This window comes from Anomalospiza imberbis, chromosome 16 (genome assembly GCF_031753505.1).
Source record: "Anomalospiza imberbis isolate Cuckoo-Finch-1a 21T00152 chromosome 16, ASM3175350v1, whole genome shotgun sequence".
Classification (NCBI taxonomy): domain Eukaryota; kingdom Metazoa; phylum Chordata; class Aves; order Passeriformes; family Viduidae; genus Anomalospiza; species Anomalospiza imberbis.
The window spans coordinates 4,214,496-4,238,816 of record NC_089696.1 but is presented as its reverse complement, the minus strand read 5'-3'; the positions used below and the strand labels follow the sequence as shown (position 1 = coordinate 4,238,816).

General features: G+C 38.0%; 1 protein-coding gene across 30 annotated transcripts in view; it reads right to left on the bottom strand.

Moving 5' to 3' along the window:
- The window catches only part of RBFOX1 (RNA binding fox-1 homolog 1), a 1,156,138-nt gene that overhangs the window by 511,630 nt on the left and 620,187 nt on the right, over positions 1 to 24,321 (bottom strand). For 25 of the 30 annotated variants that reach the window (XM_068206663.1, XM_068206660.1, XM_068206659.1 and 22 more), the window contains one exon: positions 19,509 to 19,556. The exons of the other annotated variants lie outside the window; for them this stretch is intronic. In XM_068206663.1, the coding sequence (XP_068062764.1) occupies positions 19,509 to 19,556 (48 nt within the window). The remainder of the gene's footprint in view (positions 1 to 19,508; positions 19,557 to 24,321) is intronic. 30 annotated transcript variants of the gene reach the window in all.

Below are 24,321 nucleotides of genomic sequence, written 5' to 3'. Positions count from 1 at the left end.
AAGAATGTAAATAATTCTCTAATCTCTCTTGTTGTTCACATTGTTTATAGACCGGTTCTGCCACCGTGCGTCATTCACTGCACACCAATGGTGTGAGTGTTTTTACTCTAAGACCAATGAAATTAGTCCACACAATGTTCTCTATAAATAGAGCGGTGCATTTGAAATAAATCAGAGTTCATTCTTTAGCCTTCGACTTGGAGTCTTCTCGTTCCCGTCCTGCTCCACGGCGACACCTGGGCACAGCCCATGTGGAACTGGCCTTGCTGGTGAGCACTGGTCCCTCAGCCAGCCAGCCTGGATGCATCACCTGCGCTTAAAACAAGGCAATGCAGGCTCCTATCTCTGACTAGCCAAGATTTTCAGGAGAAAATTTTCATTTCCTCATTATAGACATACTTCCCAACATAAGTAGTTTGAATTTTACAACAGGAAAGAATGAGTTTCCTGAACTATTAACTGTCCTGTTCTGGGTTCTCACATCCTTTATTTTTCACTTTTCCCTTCAGTTTCTTGTTATTCCATTAGCATAAGCTGTGTCTCAGTGCAACTGCGTGTCTGACATGGTAAAAACCAACCAAAATCTCACTTTAAGATATCACACACACATTGTTTATATAACCCATTAAATAATGAAACTCTGGCAGAGAATAACTCACACAAACCCTACAGTTTTTAATTCATGGTGCACACGGCTACAAATCTGCTGCTGGTAGTGGGGCTTCCTGCTTCACAGCTTAAGCCACGTGCCTGGGAGACTTCAGAAAATGAGGAATCAGTGATGGAATGTGGCACACAATTTCTGAGATATTACTGCTCCCAGCATCCTGGTGCTGCCTGCTGGAGAGCTGGGGGCCTGTTGCTTGCCACCAGGCACCAAAGTTTCATTAACCAACCCCCAGGATTTACTCCTGATGATGTTTTTGACATTTACACAACATTTTTTCATTTTTCATTACCCCAAGGAAAAACAAGAATAAAGGATCTTCTATTTCCAGACCATCATTTAAAAAGACTGAGCTGTGTTTATGAAAGTGTTTTTATGCAGTAATTTTTGATTTAGTATAGAATTATAATCAACAAATAACTAAATGCATTTGTAGACTTTGTAGCTTATAAAGGGAGTCATTAGAAAACAACACTTTACATATTTTATGTTTTATGAACCGACAACAGCAAAAAACTGAAAACACTCTTATCCCCACTTACCTCAGTCTTGGTTTTTATTACAGGCATCTAGAGGGGTAACATATTTTCCAGTGAAAAAATATTTATTCCTACACATGTGCATTAACCTCAGTTGACAGTGTAATATGAAAACTGTATATAGTAAGCATCAAAATAAATTCGTGCACATATTTTTATTAGTTCTCAGAAACTAATCAATTTTTTCCTTTTAAACATTTTTGTAGTCTTATGAAGCTTTTTGGGTATTTTTGGTTTTTGTTTTGTTTTGTTTTGTTTTTGTTTGTTTTTTTTTAATAGTAAGCGATGCTTTCTATATTGAATTGGCTGGAAAAACTACAGTAAAACCATATCAAATTGGTGGTTTATAAGGGGAAAATGGATTGTGAAAATATTGTTTTCTTTCTTCCATGCACTTCAGTATTTTGCATGTTTTATCTAGAACTATGCATGTCTCATCCATTTAGCAAACAGAAAGAGAAAACACACACTGGAAAACTTTACAGCAAACCAGCTAAAATTTACCTTTTCATTTCTTTTTTTTCTTCAATACACAGTAATCAGATAACATTAAAAAAGCTGCATACTGATAATAAATACATTTCTTTCCTCCATCAGCTCCTAGAACCATCATATTCCCCACATTACAACAGGTCATTTTGCAGAGAACATTGAAGGTCAGCAGTTCTAAACGCTTTTCTGTTTGAAACCCTGAAAGCATTTCAGGGAACAGTTTTCCTCTTACACCCAGCCCTCTGCCCAGCACCAGAATGCCCTGAGCAAAGGAAAACCCTTTCATTATAGACAATTACAGAACCATGGTTAAAGACAGCAATGCAGCCCTACAAAAACTGCCATCCAGGTCAGAATGCCTCACATGAAATCAGAATGCAAGAATGATTGAAGAGCTCAAAGCTCCTTGGAAATGTCCCTATGTTTTTGCAGCAGATGAGCTGCACACCTCCTGTACAGGGGAAATTCTAAGATCAGAACATTCAGAGAGTCATTGGGCATGCTGAATAAAACTCATGGTACAGGTCATCATTAGTCTCTCTTTTCCTGCTTCCACTTGAAGCTAAGTCAGCATTTCACATCTGCAATAACGTTCTTGGACAAACATTAAAAAAATGTATTCTTCATAAGAAAATTCAACATATTCTGTAGAACACTGAAGGTGTTTGACTTTTCCCTTATAAGAAAACCATTTACACTAAAAATGAGATTCCACTTTACAGCACTTTAAAAACAAAAACCACAGAAAGAATTGTTTTCTAAAAGCACTTGTAGCTTTCATGTGTAAAATAAACCAGTACAGTGTTATAATTTTTCCAGAGATTATGTCCAACATCCCGGTAAACCACAGCACCCTAAAGATGGCCAAAGAGACCCCAGTGCATGCTTCAAAGATTGCATTGATACCTCTACAGAAACAATAGGGCACCTACCCCCGTTTATCCTCTTTGCATTTTTACTGCTTGCATCGTGTTTTCAAGATTTCCACCACCACTAGACAGAAATCTATTTTTTTTTTGCCTACTGTTCAGTATACAAGAGCTAAGAGTGAAATAACAAGAAACTTCCAAAAGCAGGCTATTAAAGAAATAATGGAAAAAACTTCCTATGTATGAAGTATGGAGAATTTTTAAGGCAGCTGCACATTTCCATAAATGCACATGTATATCTAAATAAAATAAAACCTTCAAAGGATAGCTATAGGGAATTTTTTAATTACATGACCTCAGAATATCAGTTGCTTTCCATGATCATACTGAAGAGAACCCCGAAGATCTAATTAAATGTCAGGATTGATTTCACATTTTCAAGTTTGAATTTAGTGGGTCTGCTTTAAAAAAATCTCCAATAATAAAACAATAATTTAAAAAAGAAAGTAAAAAGAGACAAATTATATACTGTTTTGTCAAAGAAGTTAGGCATTGCTCAAAAGGATGGAATATTAACCATTTTAGTAAGACTGATTTACTAGCAAGGGTTTCTGATGAAGACAACTGATATAGTCTGTGTAATTAATCTGTGTCAACTCAAAGAGATTCTTATCGCCTATAAGAAATTGGAAGAATTGATTTGCTGCCCCTCCCATCTCTCAGGTGAACCCCTGTCTGAAGAGCAGCATTACTGGTTTGTTATTTGCTGCAAAAGAGACACCTCACCAATATATTTACCAAATGTCCAAGGCTGAACCATTAGCTGCACATTATCATCACACACAGAAATCAGGAAACTCGAATTAGTGAGCAGTGGCAGAAGGTTTTGTTTGAATGCAAAGAATGTCTAAACTGAGAATTACACACATATCACATAAACATTATAATTTGTCTTCCTCAAGTAAAAACAAAAACACATCACAGGGATTTGCATGTGCCTGAAAAATTACAACAGTTCAAAATAAGCATTTTTATGTTCCTATATGATGAGCTGGTTCTGGAATAATAAATAAACAGAATTCTTCTGCGACCTAATTAACAGTTCCACCTGTCCTGAGGCTTCACAGTAACAAACTGTACTTGGAGGTTACACAGGAAAAGGAACAAGACAAGTCATGCACAAAAATCCACAGAGAAAATCAGAGCATGAGACAATCATGGAACCCCAGAATGGTTTCAGTTGTAAGGGACCTTAAAGATCATTCAGTTCTGACACCTTCCACTGTCCCAGGCAGCTCCAAGATCCATCCAGCCTGGCCTTGACACTTCCAGGGGTCCAGGGGCAGCCACAGCTGCTCTGGCAACCAGTAGGAGACTAAAGACTTTTCCTAAGTAGAACAGAACAGGAATTCTTCCTCAAACAGCCAAGTTCTCCAACCAAGTCACCAAGCAGGTAATTAGCTCCCTTCAGGCAATATCCAGCCCTCGCACTGTACAGCCATTTCAGTATTTTCAAAAGGAATTAAACTGTCTTAATTACTAAAAAGTGGTGAGATATTTTAGGAAGCTCTTTTCACTGACTAGCTCTTAGCATGAAATATTAAGTTAGAACATAAGCCCTGGCAAGATACAGTTTGATTTTTTTTCTACAAGATAAACTCCCTGATGTATCTCTATCAGCTTGTTTATTTTTTCCCTACTTCATGACAGGTAAATATTTATCACCACTGGATGACTTATTCATGTGAAAGATCTTTCAGGATTCCCAAGTACTCACAGTACTAATAGGAATGCAATTAAGAATAATTTAGTTAAAAGCTGTAAATGGTAACTCCACAGTGCACACCTCCACTCCCATCTCAGAAACATACTCAAAGTACAGCTTCCAGACATCAAAATTTCTTATGGACTCCATCCATATTAAAATGTCATTGGCTGTTGATTTCAACTTAATTAAACCTTAAACAGTTTATTGAATAATTAAAAAATACCATAAATAAGTATCCTATTCCTTTGAGGAGCACTGTTACAAAAAGGATAACACGTACTAAATTCAGCCTAACTTTTTAACAGACTCTTAAGTACAAATAAAAAAAAAAAAAAAACAGCCTGAAGAGACAAAAGCAACAAGTAGAAACTTGGAATAAACAAGACTGTGTACCGAAGACTTTACATTACCTACTGAGAAAATAAAGATTGGAAAACCCAGTAAAAGGCATATGGGGAAGAAAAAAAAAAAAGCACACAAAAAAACCCCAACATCCAAGGCAAACTTCATTACAGAATTTACAAATTCTAAGCTTTGTTGCACAAGTTCATAGATTCCCAAGGCCAGGATCACAGTCCAGTTGGGTTAATCAGATATCTAGACAGGCAGACAAGAAAGCTGCTGCAGTCAGCTTGAAACAACATGGGCTACTATGAGCACACAATTAGCTGAACCAAGTAAACTCACAGCTGCCAAATTCTGTAAGAACGTTTTGTTCACTTGTGTCCAGAGTGCAGTTGGATGTCAGTAATGCATCTAACAACAAGAATTCCCCTTTCCACAGACTATAAATAGCTGTGTGTAAATAATTATAACACCAGCCTTGAAAATTCTGATAAAAAGTTAAAGGCCAGCAACGGCATCTGAGCTTAGACTTGGAATGTGCTTCTGTGGCACATGAAATTGCATTGGCAAGTGTGGGACATCAACCACTCTGAGACAATGCTCATCGTCTAGCAGCAGTGGCACAAAGGTTACAGGTCAGGCAAGTTCTGATTTATTACTAAAAACTGCCTTATTTAAAAAATATATTCTACTATAATATATAAAATATATTATTATATCATATATAAATATACAATGTAAATTATTATTAAATATTATATATTATGCACTATGTATTATAATATATTATTTATATATATTATATTGTTATATTATAATACCTACAGAGAAAAGCAGCTTTCCCTACACACACTTACTAATCTTGCCAGTCAAAAAACGCCTTCCAACTCCCCCAGATGCTGTAAATAAATGCCTGGCTAAGTAGCCAGGTCCTGTGCTGTGCCCTGCAGGCCACAGGAGTCAGGCTTTCATCGACTGGCTGGAAAAGGCAAGTTAATAGTTGTGAGTCTCTGGTTTATCCCCAGGAGTGTCACATGGCAGCTCCAGAGTGAAAGAATCCACTGCTAATTTCATCCTCCCTTATATAAATGTCAAGCATTGTGCATTAGCCCATCCCTTAGGGACTCATGTGCAAATGTTTTTTGTGAACAATACTGTAACAGCAACCTTGTTGTGAAAGCCCAAGTTGTTTGGCAATCCCACACTCAGCAATAAGTAAAAACAAATAAATAAACCCCACTATTACAGGTAAGAAACCTGCTCAGATAAATACACTTAAGCATTGCAATCACATTAAAGAGCAAAGCAAATCTCAGCAAAATCAAAAGCTTTAGAAATGGTGGGGGTTGAGGTTACTTTTCAGTTTAGCAATGTATTCACTTGTGGTTTGAATGAATTAATAGAATTGCTTTTGTGAAAAAATTTCATCATGACTATTACAAAAAGAAATAAAATAAACTCTGTTTTCAAAAACATCATCCCAGAGCAATTCACCTACTTATCACCAAATCCTTCAAGCTGGTTTTGTGTTATATCATATTCCTGCCTTGAGAATTGGCTACCCCAGCTTCTCTTTGCTCATTATGAACAAAAATAAATAAATAAAAAGGAAATCCTTATCAAGATACATAAATCCAGCAGTAATCCTCTCCCTCTAATAAAATAATCTAATACAAATAATGCCTAAATGACATCAAGAGTTCAGGGAGAAAAGGAGGGAGGTGAAAGAGTAAAAGAAATGCACTGAGGTTTCTGCCACAGTCAGGCCACGTGGTGACAAATGTGCTCTCATTTTAGGCTGAAGTGTAAAAAAATTATGTTTAGGACTAGTTTCCAGAGGCCAGCATGAAAAGTAAACTGCATTTTGTAATGCCTTACATCAACTGAATTTCTTCATTGCCTGGATCTTGTGTGATTCAGAGGGAAAGAGCAGCTGCTGTCACACACATGGATTTGATGCAACATATAAACATGGAACTACAGTTCTAACTATTTTACTCTATTACAGAGATGTGGCCATCGGAATGTTTCAATTTTTACTACACATAAACACAGCAGCAAAGAAAAGAAGTAGAAAGAACAAGAGCATCCTTAGAGAAGCCATTTTTTATTAATTTTGCTGTGCAAAACACTTATAAAAATTTTAGTGGAGTAAGGATTCACCACATTAAGGAATAACACACAGGCAGTAGAAAAAATTATTTTGGCATTGTATCAGATCTAAACAAGTCCAATAAACATCCAGAAGAGCTGTAGTGACAGTGCAATAATGGAGAACCCAGACCATGGCTTCTGCATGAAGTAAAATAACTTCCAAGTGGTTACGAAATGAAGTCGTTGGGGGCGAGGAATAAACCCAACACCTATTCCGTTTAAAAAGGAGCCAGGAGTTACTGGCAGGGATGTTCTTTAGCCTACAGTGCCATCGTCTGGCTATGGGAGCTATATCATCATGGGGTGGGGAAATGCAACCAGCTAAATATTTAAATGTAAAAAAGAACATGCTTTAATACTGTGCACCTTTCTAAAAAGACATGGTACTGAGGGGAGTTGGGGTGTTTACATGGAGAAGCATTGCATGCATAAATAAAAATGCGATTCTCAAGTAAAGACAGAACATGGAGCAGAACATTCAAACCAACTGCAAAAACTATGGCTAAAAATATCATGTAATATAGAATTATGCTTCTCTTGTCTTTTTTTTTTTTTAATATATATAGAGTTATTAGTTTAAACTTTAAGTTAAACTATGTAATTTGAAAACCATTGCTAAATAGTTTGTGATTGTGGACCTCAAAGGCAAATGCACAAAATGGTATTTCATTAATTAAGGGACTACAACAAGAACATATTTTAAACTACATATCTCGTAACATTCACATACAAATAATCGACTCTGAGCTTCACTATGCCAGGTAAAAAACCCCAAAAACGAGCATTTTCTTTCTTATAATGATTGTTACACCACCCACAGCTAACCAACTTTAGGGGTAAGCACATCCAGCTTGAGTGATGTTTTAGGCAAAGCTCAAATAAAATAAATAGAGAGACTTTTTGGTAGCTAAGGGGTGTTAGGATCATCAGTCTGGTCCTAAAATTCAGACAGATAGGACAAAAAAAGCCCCCAGGACATGACACATGCAGCTCTGGGGAAACTCACAACAAGCTTGGGTATGTTTCAAATACACAGGAAAGTAAGAGGCAAGGTAAGAGCAGTTTGTGACATTTACATCAACTTTTTTTTAAGTGAGTATGACATGCCAGAGCTCTTTTAATTAATTCTGAAGCAGTGTTTGAGGTGAAAGAGTACGTACAAGAAATGTTTTGAAAGATAAATTAATTAGCATGCAGAATAACTTAGCCTAGGCTCCAATCTGACTCAATTCTCACAGTCTTCTGTGTCAGATTACAGCAGATCAGATTTGAGCACACTGGCATTTGGTTCAAAGGCATAAACTCAATAAATTCCCAACAGAGTTCAGCTTGTAGAGCCTCCAAAATAAATATGGACACTCTGACAGAGTTTGCACTGGTTAAGAAACTTGAAAAGTGTGCAGAACTTCTAAAAATTATGATACTTTCCTTTGAGAACGTGACTTTAGGAACAAACATTTCAAGTTTTGGAACCCAATAATCTCGAAATCTCACAGCAACAACTAAGATTTGCATCTGCTCCAGACACTAAGGCTGGAAGCAAGTGAGCCCACATAATCCTTTCTTTCCCCAGATGGAACTGGATGATTTTTTCCTCACACAGTGAGACAGAGACTCACTGGAATCACAGCTGCATTGTAAACACAGCAACCTTACCCAGCTGTCTTAATTATCTTAATGGCAATTGGCAAGGACTGAGGGAATGCCCAGAATTACAAAGTTTTTGGAGGTTCTTCAAAGGAATTTCATCATACAGCAACATTTCATTTAAATTCATTTAGAAATGCCAGTGAGTGTAAATAAAGTCACCTGGGCTGGTTTGAAAAATGAATTTGCAAGTCCCTCAAAAGCATTTTCTTCTCACTGCAAACAAAAACTGGCCAGAACTCCAGCACCTGATGTGTGTGGGGGGGGAGTTATTCTGCACAGTGTAGGAAAGCTGTGACAGCACAGACCTCCTTCAAAGAAATCAGCCTCAGCTGAGATACAATCAGCTTTTTGGGACAGAATTTGGAAAATAAATGCAGCTGGAAAACACAACCATGTGCTAATTTGTGCTAGGATCAAAACTAGGTGCATGGTGGACATGAACAACTCTTGCAATTGATTGACAAAACAAGCTCTATTTCCAAGCACCCCAAATGGAAATGCAGAGTCAAGACAGATTCAGTAAAGTCCACTAGCTGGGGCAACATTTAAAAAAACAGCGGCATCATGTTATATAATTAAAGCATCAAATCAACGAGGGCTCTGTAACCACATGGAAACAGAAAACAGGTTTGCACATTTAAATGTTGCCCTAGAATGAGTTGCAGAAAAAAATAATTTCTACATCACATTATCAGTGATTATATGAAATGACTTAATCCTTTATAATAAAATACATAGGGAAATTACCATGTCAATGTTGTAGACTGAAACATCAGACATTACAAACCAAGACTGTGGGTGGCAGAAGATATTCTAATACACAAAACTTAGTCACTAAATTAGGGAGAACTTCATACTTCAAAGAACTGAAACAATTTATATATGTTCTTAATTAATAATGTTCTTAATCTGACATGCAATTTTAAGGAGACTTTGATATAAATGAAGCTGTACTAGAGAGATGGAGTGTTACTTTTCATATTCTAAGGGTTTTCCATTTACCTTTTGCATTTTTTTTTACTTAGACTGGATAGTAAGGATTGAAAATTCATTACATTTTAATAAACAGTGCATCACCGTTCTTTAAAAGCATTTCATAGACTATAACCAGTAAAGAAGGGCAAAGTTCTTCAGTTGTTCCAACTTTTCTAAACGACTCGAATACTGTCAGAAGAAATTTCATCCCGAGGTCAGTTAGAAATACACTGAGTAATCATTTTGCACCTTCACCAGCACTGGAAAGGCATCAAAGCAGATATAAACCCAACCCTGTTAATGTAGAAATGTGTTCTACTGCTTTGGAAAGGAATGGGGGAGATACTGACTTGCAAGGTCACGAGAGCCAGCCAGGATGTTCCTGACTGGATGTCACCTCCCACACCTGGCATCTCAGAGGCAAAAAGCAAAGCCTGATTTTCTTTGGCTGCTGTGAACCAAAGAAATATAGGGATCTGCTTAGGAGAAACACAATAGTACAGGCAGAAGAAGACAAAGGCAATGCAAGCCAGCAACACAATAAAACAGCATCAAACTTTGGGTGCAAAGGCAAAAAAGTTTCAGGAGGTTCCAATAAGAGTGTCCTAACTGAGGCACAAAGAATTTTTTCCATCCAGCTGGTATGACAGCGCCTCAGATGGTATAATAAGATTTTACAGCTCCCTGCAAATTTTGGCTCATATTACCCATTAACCAATTACCAGCAAAAGGCCACAGCAAGCCAAAGTTTTAAGAAAGACAAACAAATCTGCTGAAACAGATGTTCCGTGCTGGATTTCAGACAATTCACACATGTAACAAACCTGCTCTGTTCCTTAGACTTCAACCTTTATCAAGTATTGCAAGGGAAAGAGGGTAACAGAGATCAGATTTTTTTTAAAAATGGCTTTCTTTTGAAGTCAAAATGTTTGCTCCCTGCATGGTATGCATATTTCCATTATCTAGAAAAAAAAAAAAACCTAAATTAACTTTCTTTTGTACATTAGCCTGCTGATAAAATGAAGATTAAAATAAGCCTTACATTAGACTTTGAATATCAACATTCTTTTCTCAACATTTATACTCTATTTTTTCAGAAATAATCCCTGATCTTTTAGGAAACAGTTGTGAGACAGCAAGTATGACACAGTGGGACATGCCTGTACACCAATCCTTTTAATATTGTCCTGTTTTAGTACTGAAGAGATGAGATAAATGGCTGAATCCCTGGATTTTCCTGACCTTGATCAAGAAGAACAAATTTTTAGCTGAAGTGTGCAAAACTGCTATGATTACATCAATCTAATCTGGAAAGCACATGGTTTATATATAAACCATGGTCTTTGTCTCATCCATCACGTTGAAAGACAATAAAACATACTTCTGTTTGAAAAATCTGGAAAAAAAACCCCATTAACCCTTATTTTACTCCTTACATAAGGATCCTCAACCATTTTTAAAAGACTACAGAAAGATGCATACATATTCAGGTTTCTAAATATGGATATATGTAAATTTAAATGCAAGTGCTCTTATAATGACAGGCTGCATTAGACAAAAAGACACACCTCTGCATCATTGCTGAAGAAACCAGTTCTGAAATAATAGAATTAGGAAGTTTTGATCAAACTGCCCAACCAACACCATAAAAAAACCTTCTATAGCTACAGAGAAAAGATTTACCTTGCAAGAGAACCAATACAAGTAAAAAAGACAAACTGGAATCGATGAGAAATGAATTGGATTACTGGACAGAAGCATATTCTTGCACATGTTCAAGCTACTGGGAAAGTAACAGAGCCAGCAGGTATAAAAAAACCTTCCAAATGTCTGCTTACCCTTTCCTGATCCAATCACAGCCATGCTGTTAATCAGGCTGGATTACATCCCAGATATTAATTTGGCAAACAAAACAATCATCTGATGCAGTCTGTCCCCTTCAAATAAGCTGAAAACAATCTGCCACTGATAATCTTGCCATGCATGTGCTCCTGGAGAGCCATCTGATCAACTGGTGCTGAGATGAGAGAAGATCTCTGCATTCACATACACATGTCAAGAGGCTTTCCCTATCCATTCACAGTGTGGAAAAGTGTCCTATAATGCCCAAGGAATGTGCACGGTGAAGGGAGGCAGCTCAAAGAGTTATGGACTCCTTTTGACTAAAAATAAATAAATCCTACAGATGAACTCGTGCTGTGTATGAGCAAAAGGCTGCTGGCTCATCAAAGCATCACTTCCTCACTGACCAGAGGAACCCTGTCCTGCTGCTGGGATTCCTTCCTGGAAACACTTTCAGCAGCTGGAGACTTCCTCTGCATCTCCTCTTGGGGTTTGGGTTTGGTTAGGGTTTTTTGTCTCTTCATTTAATAAACTATCTCAACTCACAAAATTTCTTGCTTTTACCTTTCCCGTGTCTCTCCAACCCCAGTGTCAGGTGGCTGGGGGTACCAGCTGCTGCCTCACCGTGTCTAAGCAATACTTCTCTTTGAATCACTGATTCCAGAAAGCCTCAATGCCTAAAAAGGATCACAACACGAGCCAACTCCTGGACAATACCTGGATACCAACAGAGGGGTTAACAGAGAGAAGGAATCACAGAGCTCCTGCCCCTGCAGCCAAACATTCCTGTGCAGGATTCCAAGCCTGTCCAAGAGACTGAGATACTGCTGCAGGACAGAACTGAGCCCACATGCACAGAGAGTCAGTGCACAGCCCCTGCTCTCATCCACAGTAAGGCTGAAGTCATGAAGCAGAAGAAACAAATGAGAATTTTTAATACCTAATATTCCTAAATATTTTCATAAGAATTTATTCTTGTTCTTATTTTTTATTCTCATTACAAGGAGAACAAATGCAAAAATAGAAGCAGCTGTTCAATTCCTAAACGGACTCAAATTTTCAATATCAAAATTTCAACTTTCCATAGAGATACAGTATTTGATACAGAAAGAATGTTATCTCTCTCCATTTTATGATTTAGAGCAGTGGCCTGCATCGAGTTCTTCTCACAAATCTCAATTGCCATTTCCAAGTTTACTATACAAAAGTTTCAGTGAAGAGTACACAGGACTTCACAACTTTTACACCACACAGAAGCAGCCTGAAGTAAGAGCATTTGTCTGGTGTTAGATAAAGACACAGCAACTGCAGCCTCCTCTATAGCAGTGTATTGGTGTTCTTGTCTCACCAGGAGCTCTACTACAAGGACTCAGAATAAACCATAAAATAACTCACATTTCCACTCCTTTTTTATGGAGAAATACATCATCTCTGGAATTTTAACTCACCAATAGGGGTCTTTAAGGATAGTTTAGGAAAACAGGCCTGTCAGTGCCTATTTTCCTTACTGAGAGGAAAATTAAAACGTAGGAACAAAACATTTCTATGCCTAAGCACAGGCTGGCAGTAAGTTCAATGAAAGAAAAGGCCCCAGCCTGAGACTCTTCTGTCTGTACAGAGATAATTTTGCCCACACCAGTGTAAGGCCTCCCTTCTCTTTCAGTGCTCTTTAGACCAGGTCCAAAAAAACCCTGTGACCACAAAAATACCTGCCAGTAAGGTGGGTCATAGGTACACGTTGTCAGCTCAGTCCTTCGTTATCAAATCTCCCACATCTTTATTTTATAATGTGAGAAGAAAGAAAGAGAAGGAAATGTCAACTGGAAACTTACTTGTCTCTAAAGCATCAATGACCATGAGCCCTCTAAAACCCCACACTGAGGAGCCTGGGTTATGAACAGCTGACCCCACCCAAGAACTTTTAAAAGGAAATGTTCCCCCACAGCAGCAAAAGCTGCAGTCTCCCACTGATGTGAAGTTTTATTGGTTCACAAACACAGACAAGATTCAAGACATGTTCCCATTCACAGCATACAAGTATTTATAGATCTGTGGGGTTTTCCCTTTTTTATATAACTTCAAAAGCCAACTCCTCTTGTTTTTATACTGGTTGAAAACTTAATGGCCAGAAGTCAACAAAATTTCAGCAAGACTTGAGTCTCCCTCAAATTATTCTTCACTTTATTTTAACAGATAATTAGCATCAACTCAGACTTGAGTTTTCCCTTTCCCCTCTGATTCTTCTCCCCTGACTCTCAATATTTGAACTTTACATTTAACCAAGTATTAAAGTAAACAGGTTCTGTCTCCTGCCCTCTCCCTTGTCCCCAAGTGAAACATAATTACTTGTATGCAATGCAGGTACAGTACATATGAATATATGCCAAAGTAACTTGTGCATACATTTACTTCAGTGCCAATAAAATGTTTTATTCATGCATATAAAAGAATGTTCTTTCTAGCTCGACAAGCTCTTTAGGAGTTATTAGCAGGAATGTGTCATATACCTAATGAAATGTATTTCAAGGTAGAAGAGATTCAAAAAGAAAAGTAAAATAAAGTCTGAGAACTGATTCTGTAGACAATCACAGAATTATAATTTCAAGATTTATCAAAACAGCTTCAAAACAAAGATTTGAAAAAAATGCAATTTATTTGCAGCAGACATCACGTTTATACATATTAATACAGGGATAGGAGATGTGATGGTTCAAGATGGAACACGTTGGGCAAAAGACACACTGTAGTAGCAGCTTTTTTTAGCACTCTGCCTCAGCAGGTATTGCAGCACAGAAAATACACTATCCACGTCCCTTCTGTGTATTCAGCATATGTAAAAGTCATGCAGCAGAACACATTGACACTTCAGTGGGAGGTCAAATTATTGTTTTGGCACTTCTGTCACGCCTGTCACTTCAATTCCACTTTATCAAATTACAGATTGCTAGATAGAGTTGGATTAAGGGGAAAGACAGACACACACACACAGAGGAGCAACTGTCACCACTTCAGTTGTGAAATCCCATAATTGCATGTCAGTGACAGCGAGAACAAGAGAGCAGTAATAGGGCTGACATTATGAGCATTCAAATACCAGGAAACTTTGCAGCAAGACTTTGCACTCTGTCAAGCCACATGCCAGGAAATGGACTGGATTTCTGAGCAATTCCTCACATTAGAATTGCCAATATTTATTAGGCTGACTAATAAATAATGCAGTGTCTTAAGTTCCAGGGCAACTTTCAGCTCCCTGTTTTCCCAGAAGTACTGCTTGTATTTGAAAAGAACATAAAACTAAGACAAAGGAGAAAAAAAACCCTTTGATTTAAAAATATCACTAAAAGTAGTATGAATAACAGTAAATACTGCCTAAACAATGTAGATTATGGGCTTGACTCAACTTTCTGAGTTTTAGGATCCCTCAAGAGCAACAGATCTTGATTTCAAATAATTGTGAAGGAATCAGCCATGAATTTCAAGTAACTTTTCTGGTAATAAACAAACAAACAAACAAAACACCCCCCACACACACCTTAGATAACTCTACCCTTCGGTGGAAGTCATGGAAACTTCCAGCTCCGCGCTGAGGAAGGCTCATGAAGCGTCACGTAAATCTGACTTACATGAGCTGAGATGTCAGGGGAAACATCTGCCGTGCTGTGACAGCAGGATGCTATTCCTGGAACAGCTCATTATTCCCCCTCTGGGTTACTCCCCCTGGTTCCTGAATTCTGTGGTCAACCCTCTCCACTTTGTGTGGTCCTGTCCTGCAATGGTTCAACAACACCTGGCAGGGCTTGTACACCAGGGAAAGAGGCAGGAGAAAGAGGAATCATTTGTTCACTCTGTTAGACACCAGAAGGGCCATTAGCATTCAAAACTTCCTTAGATTCCTCCAAATATATACCCAAATGCAATTTAGATGCTTCTCTACCAATCCGTTGGAATCTATAATCTTCCCTCACAATAGAAAAAATAATTTCTTTCAATGGGAGTGAAAACACATCTAACTAATCTACACAATTATGCAGATTGCAGGATGCCTTCACAAGTGAATGAAAATGACACTTATTCCTATTCAGTGCTAAAGAGCCCCTAAACAGCAGGAAAAGGGACTACCATGAAAGAAAACAGCATAATAACAAATCCACAACTATGATGCCAGGAGTTGACTTAGTCCCTCCATGGTGCTCCTCACTATTTGATACAACTTATTAATTCCCTTCTAAAGTAATCTGAAGATCAGAGAAATTGGATAAATATTTTCTCCTAAAAAAACCATTCCCTTAAACTTCCAGGAAAAAAACATCTTTATTTGATCACTATGGATAAACTAAAAGAACCCCAAAAACAACCTGCAAGAAGCCATTGAATAGACAAAACAAAATATATTTGTAATGCTGTTTCTTTTTCTCCTAATTTTGTCTCAGACACACTTTATAACCTTGCCTACATCTGCCCTTCATATATCCATTTCTCCATATGTAACTCAAGCCATATAACTGTAAGTACTTTCCTCATAGGTGTTTTTAATTTGTTTGCAAAGTAATTTGAGATCCACTGACAGAAGGTACTAAAGGAAAAAAAAAATGAAATATTTTGCACAGCAGGCAGAAAAAAGGAAAGGCATTACTGCCTACCCCATATCCCACAGCAGGTAAAAGGGAGTCAGGAAACATTATGGCACTCCAGGGAACCTTCCTGCCTTCCTGACCCATCAGGTTATTGCCATGATGCACTGCCATGAACTCTGCAGCTCCCATAAAGCCTCTGCACTCCCAGCTCTGAAGTGGGACATTTTCAAGTCAAGAAGCCTCTCAGAAATATTCTCTCCATAAGCCACTTCCTTCTCCAGAAGGGAAAATGCAGCAGGACACCCTGGGTGACCTTGAGCCCTTGCTAATGGTGCTGAGCTGCTGCTGGATGGGGGCATTTTCTGCCTGCCAGCAACAGGAGAGTGACATTGCACATTACAGCCAGCACAGCCCCATTTAGGGGGAGAATAAACTGAAATAAAACAGAAATTAAACAGCCTGAGCTGAAGAATAAAACATTCCCAGAATAGTAAAAACAAGCTGAGACAAAATTATTCAGCACAGAAAGGTCACTATAAGTTAACTTCCAGTTTGCAGTGTCAGGTGGAAATGTCACACAAAGGATGTCAGGGGATGTAACTTTATATCAGAGTTTTGGTTTCACAGCATTGTCATGAGTTAATTTGATGATATGACAATTGCAGAGTAAAACAAAGATCTCAAAGACAGAGCAGGACTGGGAGAAATCTTATCTGCAGTTTCTTTTTCTATTTATATTTTTGGAGATTACTGTTTGAAGCAAGTCCCATATAAACATCTTAAAAAAAAAAGATAACTGCTCAGACAAAATAAAGATATGAACTGAGATTAAATAAAAAACAAGGAAAATTTAGAAAATGCAGTTTTATAAAAAAAACAAGGCAAGTTTTTCAGGTAATGGGAGATGATGGAGCTGTGTAAGGGCAACAACAACAAAAAGGCTGAACACATTAGAAGCCTTATTAGAGACAGACAGTGGCTTGGTTATAGCAAATGGAAGGACTTCAAAGGAATCCACGTGCTCTCCCTCTTGGCAAAATGGCCAATATCCTTATTAATTGCCTTCCACCAGAACCATTTTGTTTGTGCCCAACACACAGAGTTATATCAGAAAACACGGGTAAAAGGAAAAACAACCTCACCATCTGCCATCGGCCTTGCAATAGCAGAACATCACAGAGGCATTGGAATCGTGGCTCAAATTCCCAAACATCACATGGCTAGCAGCAGATATCCATGGATTTTTCACAAAAATTACACATGGTATGTTTTTAACAGGTTTCTTCCTGTGACAATTTAAGGGTCACTTTTATCCATTTGTTTCTTTGAGAAGCAAAGCTGAGCCATTTCTGTGATGGTATGAGTCATTAAACATCCAATATTGTGATGTTCAGAATGGTGCTGGGAGACCCAGACAAGAAAGTCTGGGAGTGTCAAATGCAGAAAAAAGTATTCATTATGTAGGAAATGAGTTGTACATGCACTTATGGGTCTTCTGCTGGGAATGGTAAGGGCAATTAAGTAATTCATAATTATCCAGGCCAGAGAGAGCAGACTGTGCATTGCTTGTCACCTGGTATTCTCAAACCCGGGAGCTTTTAGCCTTGCAGGAAATAAATAAAAATCTTATATGGAGAGGTCAGTTGAAGACAATGAAAGGAGAGACAGATCACAGTGGTGAAGTGATTATGATAATTAACTGCTATTTTGGAATTTACAGAATAATAGACATCAAAATAATAAGTACAGTTATTAAATTCGAGTTTGCCTGCAGGCAATCCTTTAGTCATGGTTACATAAATTTCTACTTCAGAAGTTATAGATTAGGAAACTTCAGAAAAAAAAAAGGAACACAAGAAAAGGCACCTTGCAGGTTTGTATTTTGTGGTTAACTGGGAAAATTTCCCATTAATTACTAATGATATAGTTCATTAGTAGTATATTTCATTATGGAAGTGCAAATTATTAGATACTAATGATGCATGCCCTAATTGCAGTAGTTTGTCTTGATTTCAAGTTCAATGAAATAAAAATATTTATTTACAATGTTTCAGGTTTATGAATTACATTACATTCTAAATTGATGCTTTCAACAAACATGAAACAACTCATTAGTATTAACCAAGACTGATGGATCTGTGTTTGATGATCACTGGTAACTCTCTCCCTGGACTGGAAAGAACAACTGCCACTTAAACTTGGTGGAAGCTTCCATTTTGGGACCAAACACAGAGAAAAGATGAAACAGATCCTACAACAACAGGTGTTTATCACATTCCTGCTCTTTCAAACTGCGTCCACAAAATAACAAAAGGAAGAAGAAAAATCCAGGGGTTTTCTAGACAATCTTTTCTGCTAATTGCAGTCTCTGGATGTGAAAGCTGGATATCCTGAGTCACTGAAGGTGGAAAGCACCCCAGCTCAGAGCAGTCCCTTTGAGTCTCAAAAGAAGGTATCAGACACAAATCTCCTGAAATTCCTCCTGAGGTACAAACCACGGCATCATAAACCAGGAAAAAACCCACAGTTTACTGGCAACAGGCTGGTGCTCTGCTAGATAAAAATTGCAATACAAGGAAGAAGAAATATAACACTTTAATAAATTGTCATTCGAAGCTTGTCAGGCTCCTGACACCTTTTCCCATAATTCACACTACATAAAGAACTTCTGGCTTGGGCAGTTTTAGTAGTTGCTACCAACATTAAAAAAGTCAAAACTTGGGGTTTAGAAATAAGCTCCCAGCCTGGATTTTAGCCCAATTTAAAGCAACATGAACCTAAATGGAAGTACCTGGAGAGTTTGATGGAAGCTGATGCTCAGAACCTGCAGCCTCAGTGGGACAGAGTGAGTACCAGCTGGAGTTAGAGACTTTAAACCACATGTCATGTGCTCAACACTTCCCCAAACTCTGTTACTATTCCACACAGAAATACCCTGCACAGATCTAGTAATCCAGATTTTCAAATTGCAGTAGCAACAGATTTCCAAGCAAAATACGTTTCTCTCTTTAAAACTGGATTGATACTTATTTCTGACAATTACATTCTTTTAAGCTGAAGGCTTCTTTGTGAAGCCTTTGTTTCTTGGTTAGTTTTTACTGTGAGTAAGGAGAAGAACACAACTGAAAACTTATTTTGTATCTGGTTTATATTTATCCACAGAAAATATAACTGGAAATATTTGTTTTAATCAGCCCTTTAAAAGGAAAAAAAAATGTTTCAAAGGTACTACTTCTAAAGCAAAAAACAATAATCTTGCTGTCTTACAAATATTTAACACAGTATGCCAACTTCATTATGACAGACACACAATAACATTGTTACTAATATAAATTAAGAATATTGAAGTGCAACTGCCTTGTAAACTTTTTTGTAGTATAAAGAGATTAAGACTATAATTCCCTTCTTCTTCTTCTATAAAAATAGTTATTCAAAATTTTAACAAGTATATTCAATAGAGTAAGACTGTTTGGTCCCCATTGAAGTTAAAATACAACATGAACACTTATACATATAAAGAACCGTAAAATAATTTCACATGGTTTAATTAAAATAAAAACCCAAACAATAACCAGAGAAAATCCCAGCTACCAGAGTTGCCTGAAAAAAATCACATTAAAACAAGCCACTTACTTTTCTGTCCTCAGTTTCTACACCAGAACTGCACTCTGCTTTAGTGTCCTGAAAGCACAAACAGAGAAGCCCATGTCACAAAGCACACTGACCAGCACTGGGGGAGTAACTCAGGCTGAAGAACTGTTATTTTTGTACACAGAGTTATTTAAATATATGATGTCAAGTGTAGGTGAAGTTCATTAAACTTTACTACAGGAATAAATTTAAACACAGGTTTGAAAGAGCACACAAAAAAACCCCCCCATACCTATTTCAATATGGTGTAGGCAGCTCTCAGGAAAAAAATATGATTTGTTATTGTACATTTTCTTTTTTGCTTCCATCTTGAGGAAAATATATTACTTGCTCACTATTTTTTTAATAAACAAATGATGGAAGCTGAAAGAAATATAAAGGTAAGCTAAGGAGGAAAAGCTGCTCAACCTTCTGTCTGTTATCAAGTGCTAGCCAGGACCTGACAGATATTTGTGTCTGAATCTCATTGCAACATGCAAGAACAGCAAAGCCTTTATTTATGATAAACATGTAAATGTGTGTGTGCACAGACTTGTACACATGTGGATATCCTGGATATGTTTTCTTCAGAAGTAAAACAAAAGATCTCAAACCTAATAACACCCAACACAAGGTCCTTTTATTCCTAAAGTATTTTGACTCAATGAACCTATGAATTTTTGTGCTGAAGATGTGCAGGGATAATTGTTATCACAAAAAATTACACTTCAAAAGGAATTTATTGCTTCAGTTACCCTTTTTACAGCAAGTTACTACTGGAAACTGAGTGAGCCAAGTACAATTCAAGCCACTAAACACTTGTAGACAAGCGATCTACTAATTTTCTTTCAATTTTACTTTTCTAGTGAGGATATACTTGGAAGCAAATTTTGCTTAAATATTGCAGCTTTAGAGATTTCTATTGGGAAATAAATAACATATGGCTGAGGGACAATTTTTTGTGAAAAGTACATCCCCAGCCTCTCACCAAAACTGGAACTACTCTAATCAGATTTCAGATTATTGGTTAATTACTTGCACATAAATTCAAATGCTGATAACAAATAGCAGCTCCTATTAAAAATGAAAACAAATGTAAGATGAATTTATATTTCTTCAACAGCATGTCTATTCATCTTAAATGAAGGACTGTTTTTACTTCAAAGCCAAAGACTTCCTACGTACACCTACAAAAGATTTTAAAAAAATTAAACCATTCAACCAAGTAAGATAGAGCAAGGATTCCTGGAAAATAATATTTCAATTCACAGCAAATTATATTAAAGATGGTTTCATAAGGCATATCAAGCTGTGCCACTTCTTAAGCAGCAAAAAAACATTTTTTATTCTAGCCAGTCTAATATGTGAATCAGCACCTCTAATACTCTTTATATTCCATCACTTTTCATGGGGAACCAGACTGCAGTTTGGGGAATATAACACTCCAAAATTTTCTTTCAAGCGTGCCTTACTGGCAGCCAGCCAGCCTCTCCCCACATCTCCCACGTGGAGGAGAAGGAAATACTCTCTCTGCCTACAGGCTCATTTCCTGAGCCTGTTTGGATATTTACACTTGCTTCTTTTTGAGGAGGGAAAAAAGCTCAGCTTTTCAAAAGCCTTCTCCCTCAGGGGAATCAATTCAGATCCATTAGCACCAGTGGTCTTCATGTCCTAGCTGTGCCCTAAGTCACCTTTTGGAAAGAGTGTAATGTTCTTTAACATATTTATTGGTTAATCAAAAATGAATCATCTCTTTCCATATTACCAAGGACAAGAGTGGCTCTGTCTCACACACTGACCTAAATTAACTGAAAGCAGAACAAAGTAGCTCCTCTCAGACTGTAGGCACGGCTATTACAGGCTCTCAGCATGATGGATATACCTGAAGACCCAACAGCACTCAGATCCCTTCTGCTGCCCATGGAACAGTGCAATTTGCTATTTCGCCACTGTCCTTTCCCATTAAAAGCAATTCCTAAGAGGCCCGAGTTCATAAGCATTCATTACTCAATTAAAAATGCAGTTTTACCTGGATGAAAAAACCCATCTTCCTCCCAGCACAGCTTATCTGGCATGGTTGTCTGGAGCAGCAAGGAAGGCACAAGAGCAGCCTCAACCCCACAGGACACTGGTGGGGCCAGCCCAGCTGAACCTCCCCTGCTCAATCAGGAGTTAATGAGACAACGAGCTTCACCTGGAACTGAGACATCACCTGGAACTGAGACTTCATCTGGAACTCAGACCTCACCTGGAACTCAGACCCCACCTGGAACTGAGACCTCACCTGGAACTGAGACTTCATCTGGAACTGAGATCCCACCTGGAACTGAGACTTCACCTGGAACTCAGACCCCACCTGGAACTGAGACCTCACCTGGAACTGAGACTTCATCTGGAACTCAGACCCCACCTGGAACTCAGACCTCACCTGGAACTCAGACCCCACCTGGAACTGAGACCTCATCTGGAACAGACACCCCACCTGGAACTGAGACCTCACCTGGAACTGAGACTTCATCTGGAACTCAGACCCCACCTGGAACTCAGACCTCACCTGGAACTCAGACCCCACCTGGAACTGAGACCTCATCTGGAACAGACACCCCACCTGGAACTGAGACCTCACCTGGAACTGAGACTTCATCTGGAACTCAGACCCCACCTGGAAGTGAGACCTCATCTGGAACTCAGACCCCACCTGGAACTGAGACCTCACCTGGAACTCAGACCCCACCTGGAACTGAGACCAGCCCCAGGGAAAGATTCAGGCTGAATAGCAAATTACAGCGTTTCTACCCATGTTTTATCCCTGAACATTAGGGAAGCATTTCATCAATTAGTTTGGCTATCTATCTAAAGATATGAAAAGTGAATCTTTACAAATTAACCACTGCATCTTTAGCAATGAAAACCACATCTGCATGGGTTCAGTCTCACTGCAAGAATGTGTTATCTTTGAAATTATGTAGAGTTGGATTTAAAAGAAATAGCTGCACATCTTCAAGAGTAAGCACCTGGATTCAGACTTCTGCACAAGGGCAAGATAAAAACCAGATAATTTTCTAAAGCAATTAGTGTTGTAATTCTTTAAACCAGTGAAGCTACTGACTTAATCAAATCTATATTTAAATATAAATATTTGAGTATATGTCTACATCCTAGATATACCTCTTTTAAAGGAAAAAATGTACACAGACTCTAAGCTTTAAAAATCATCAAAATGAATCATCTGTCACTCTCAGAGCAAGAAGGGAAAAAAATGAGAATGTTCTTCTCTGGGAGACATCTGTGCTACTTTCTCGAAGTGCAAAATGACAAAGTGCTGTCACTTCATATGTGTATTGCAAATTTCCCAGCTCTATGAATTATCTGAGATGGAGAAGCACTATTGCTGAAAAGCAATTGTAAAATCCTGGAGATCTGAACAATGTATCAGGTACATTCTTTAATGTTATTACATCACAAAAAATAAAGTAAAAACTCAGAAAATATGCTCCTTTTGAAGAATTATTTTAGGCAAACTAACTGTATAATGATAGAATACTTCACAGGATGTTTCATGGAAAAGACAGAATTAAATAGAAAACCCTCTCATGCGTTTCAGTTTAAAACCAACACAATTCCTTTTTTCTCTAGGTGTCACTTCATAACAGCCAATTAAATAATATTATTACAAATATATTAAGAGCTCTATGTTTTATATAAATTGCCTTTTGGTCTGTTTTGTTTGGTAGCATCAACAGGGAAGCAAAGCAAGGTTTTCTGCAGGACATCGGGAGCAATGCAGGACAAGCCCAAGTTTAAGGGCTGGGATTTTTCAAGTTTAACACACTGGGCCCTTGGGAAACAAATCTACCAGTTCATCAACAGCAGCACTATAAAAATGCTACTGAACAGAGTGAAGTGAAAGCTCTAGAAAGCAAAAGGAATTATTGGTAGTAGCATGGCCCTGAATAAGATTTTGGCTTTGGGATGCAGTGGAAAACTCCATATTCTTTATTTTAGATAATTTCTGTAATTCTGTGCTTCATTTCACTCCTTGAATTGCAAGCAGGAATAGTGAAATCACTATCCTGAAGCATCCATTGGTGCTGCTAACACCCCCACACCCTGAGTGCCCTGTGCTTTATCACACACTGCAGTTTGCTCTCTCCCTGCCATCCCAGCACAGGCCGCCAGAAACCTCCCAAAACAACCACAAGAAAGCAGAAACTTCAGAAGAGTGGTCTGAATTTCCAACGTATTTTCTCTCCTCAGGTGGACATGAGGCACAGTGGAAGGCAAACCGAATTCCTGTGCACACACTGCGCTCCCACAGGCCGGGGGAGGAAGGATGAGCCTCTGCAATTCCGGGCATCCCGGTGCTCCCCCGGCTGGCTTCTTCTGTAATATCAACGATGAGCAGCAGGTGGAAGCAAATAACCTTGTAAAATCCTCTTCAGCCTCCCGTGAAAGATAAACCTACTGCTGCTCAGGGGCTTTACACGTGTCCTTGGCACCCCAACAAGTGCCAACAAATGATGGGTTTTTCTTCACAGCACTGGCTTCCAGTTTCATGAAACAGCCAGTAGTTTAGAGAGGATGAAAGGTGATGTGTATCCCTTTTTTTTTTTTCTTGTTGTTAGTTTGTTTGAAATTTGCACAGCTGAAATGGACTCCTTTTAATGACTACAGCATTTAAAAAGGTAACATGATCTTACACAAAATAAGAATATATCTACATATATATATATATATAATTAAAAAGTACACAGTCAAATTCTAGGTTATTGATTCTTTTGGATATTTTTATTGACTGTTATATATCTCAAACCCC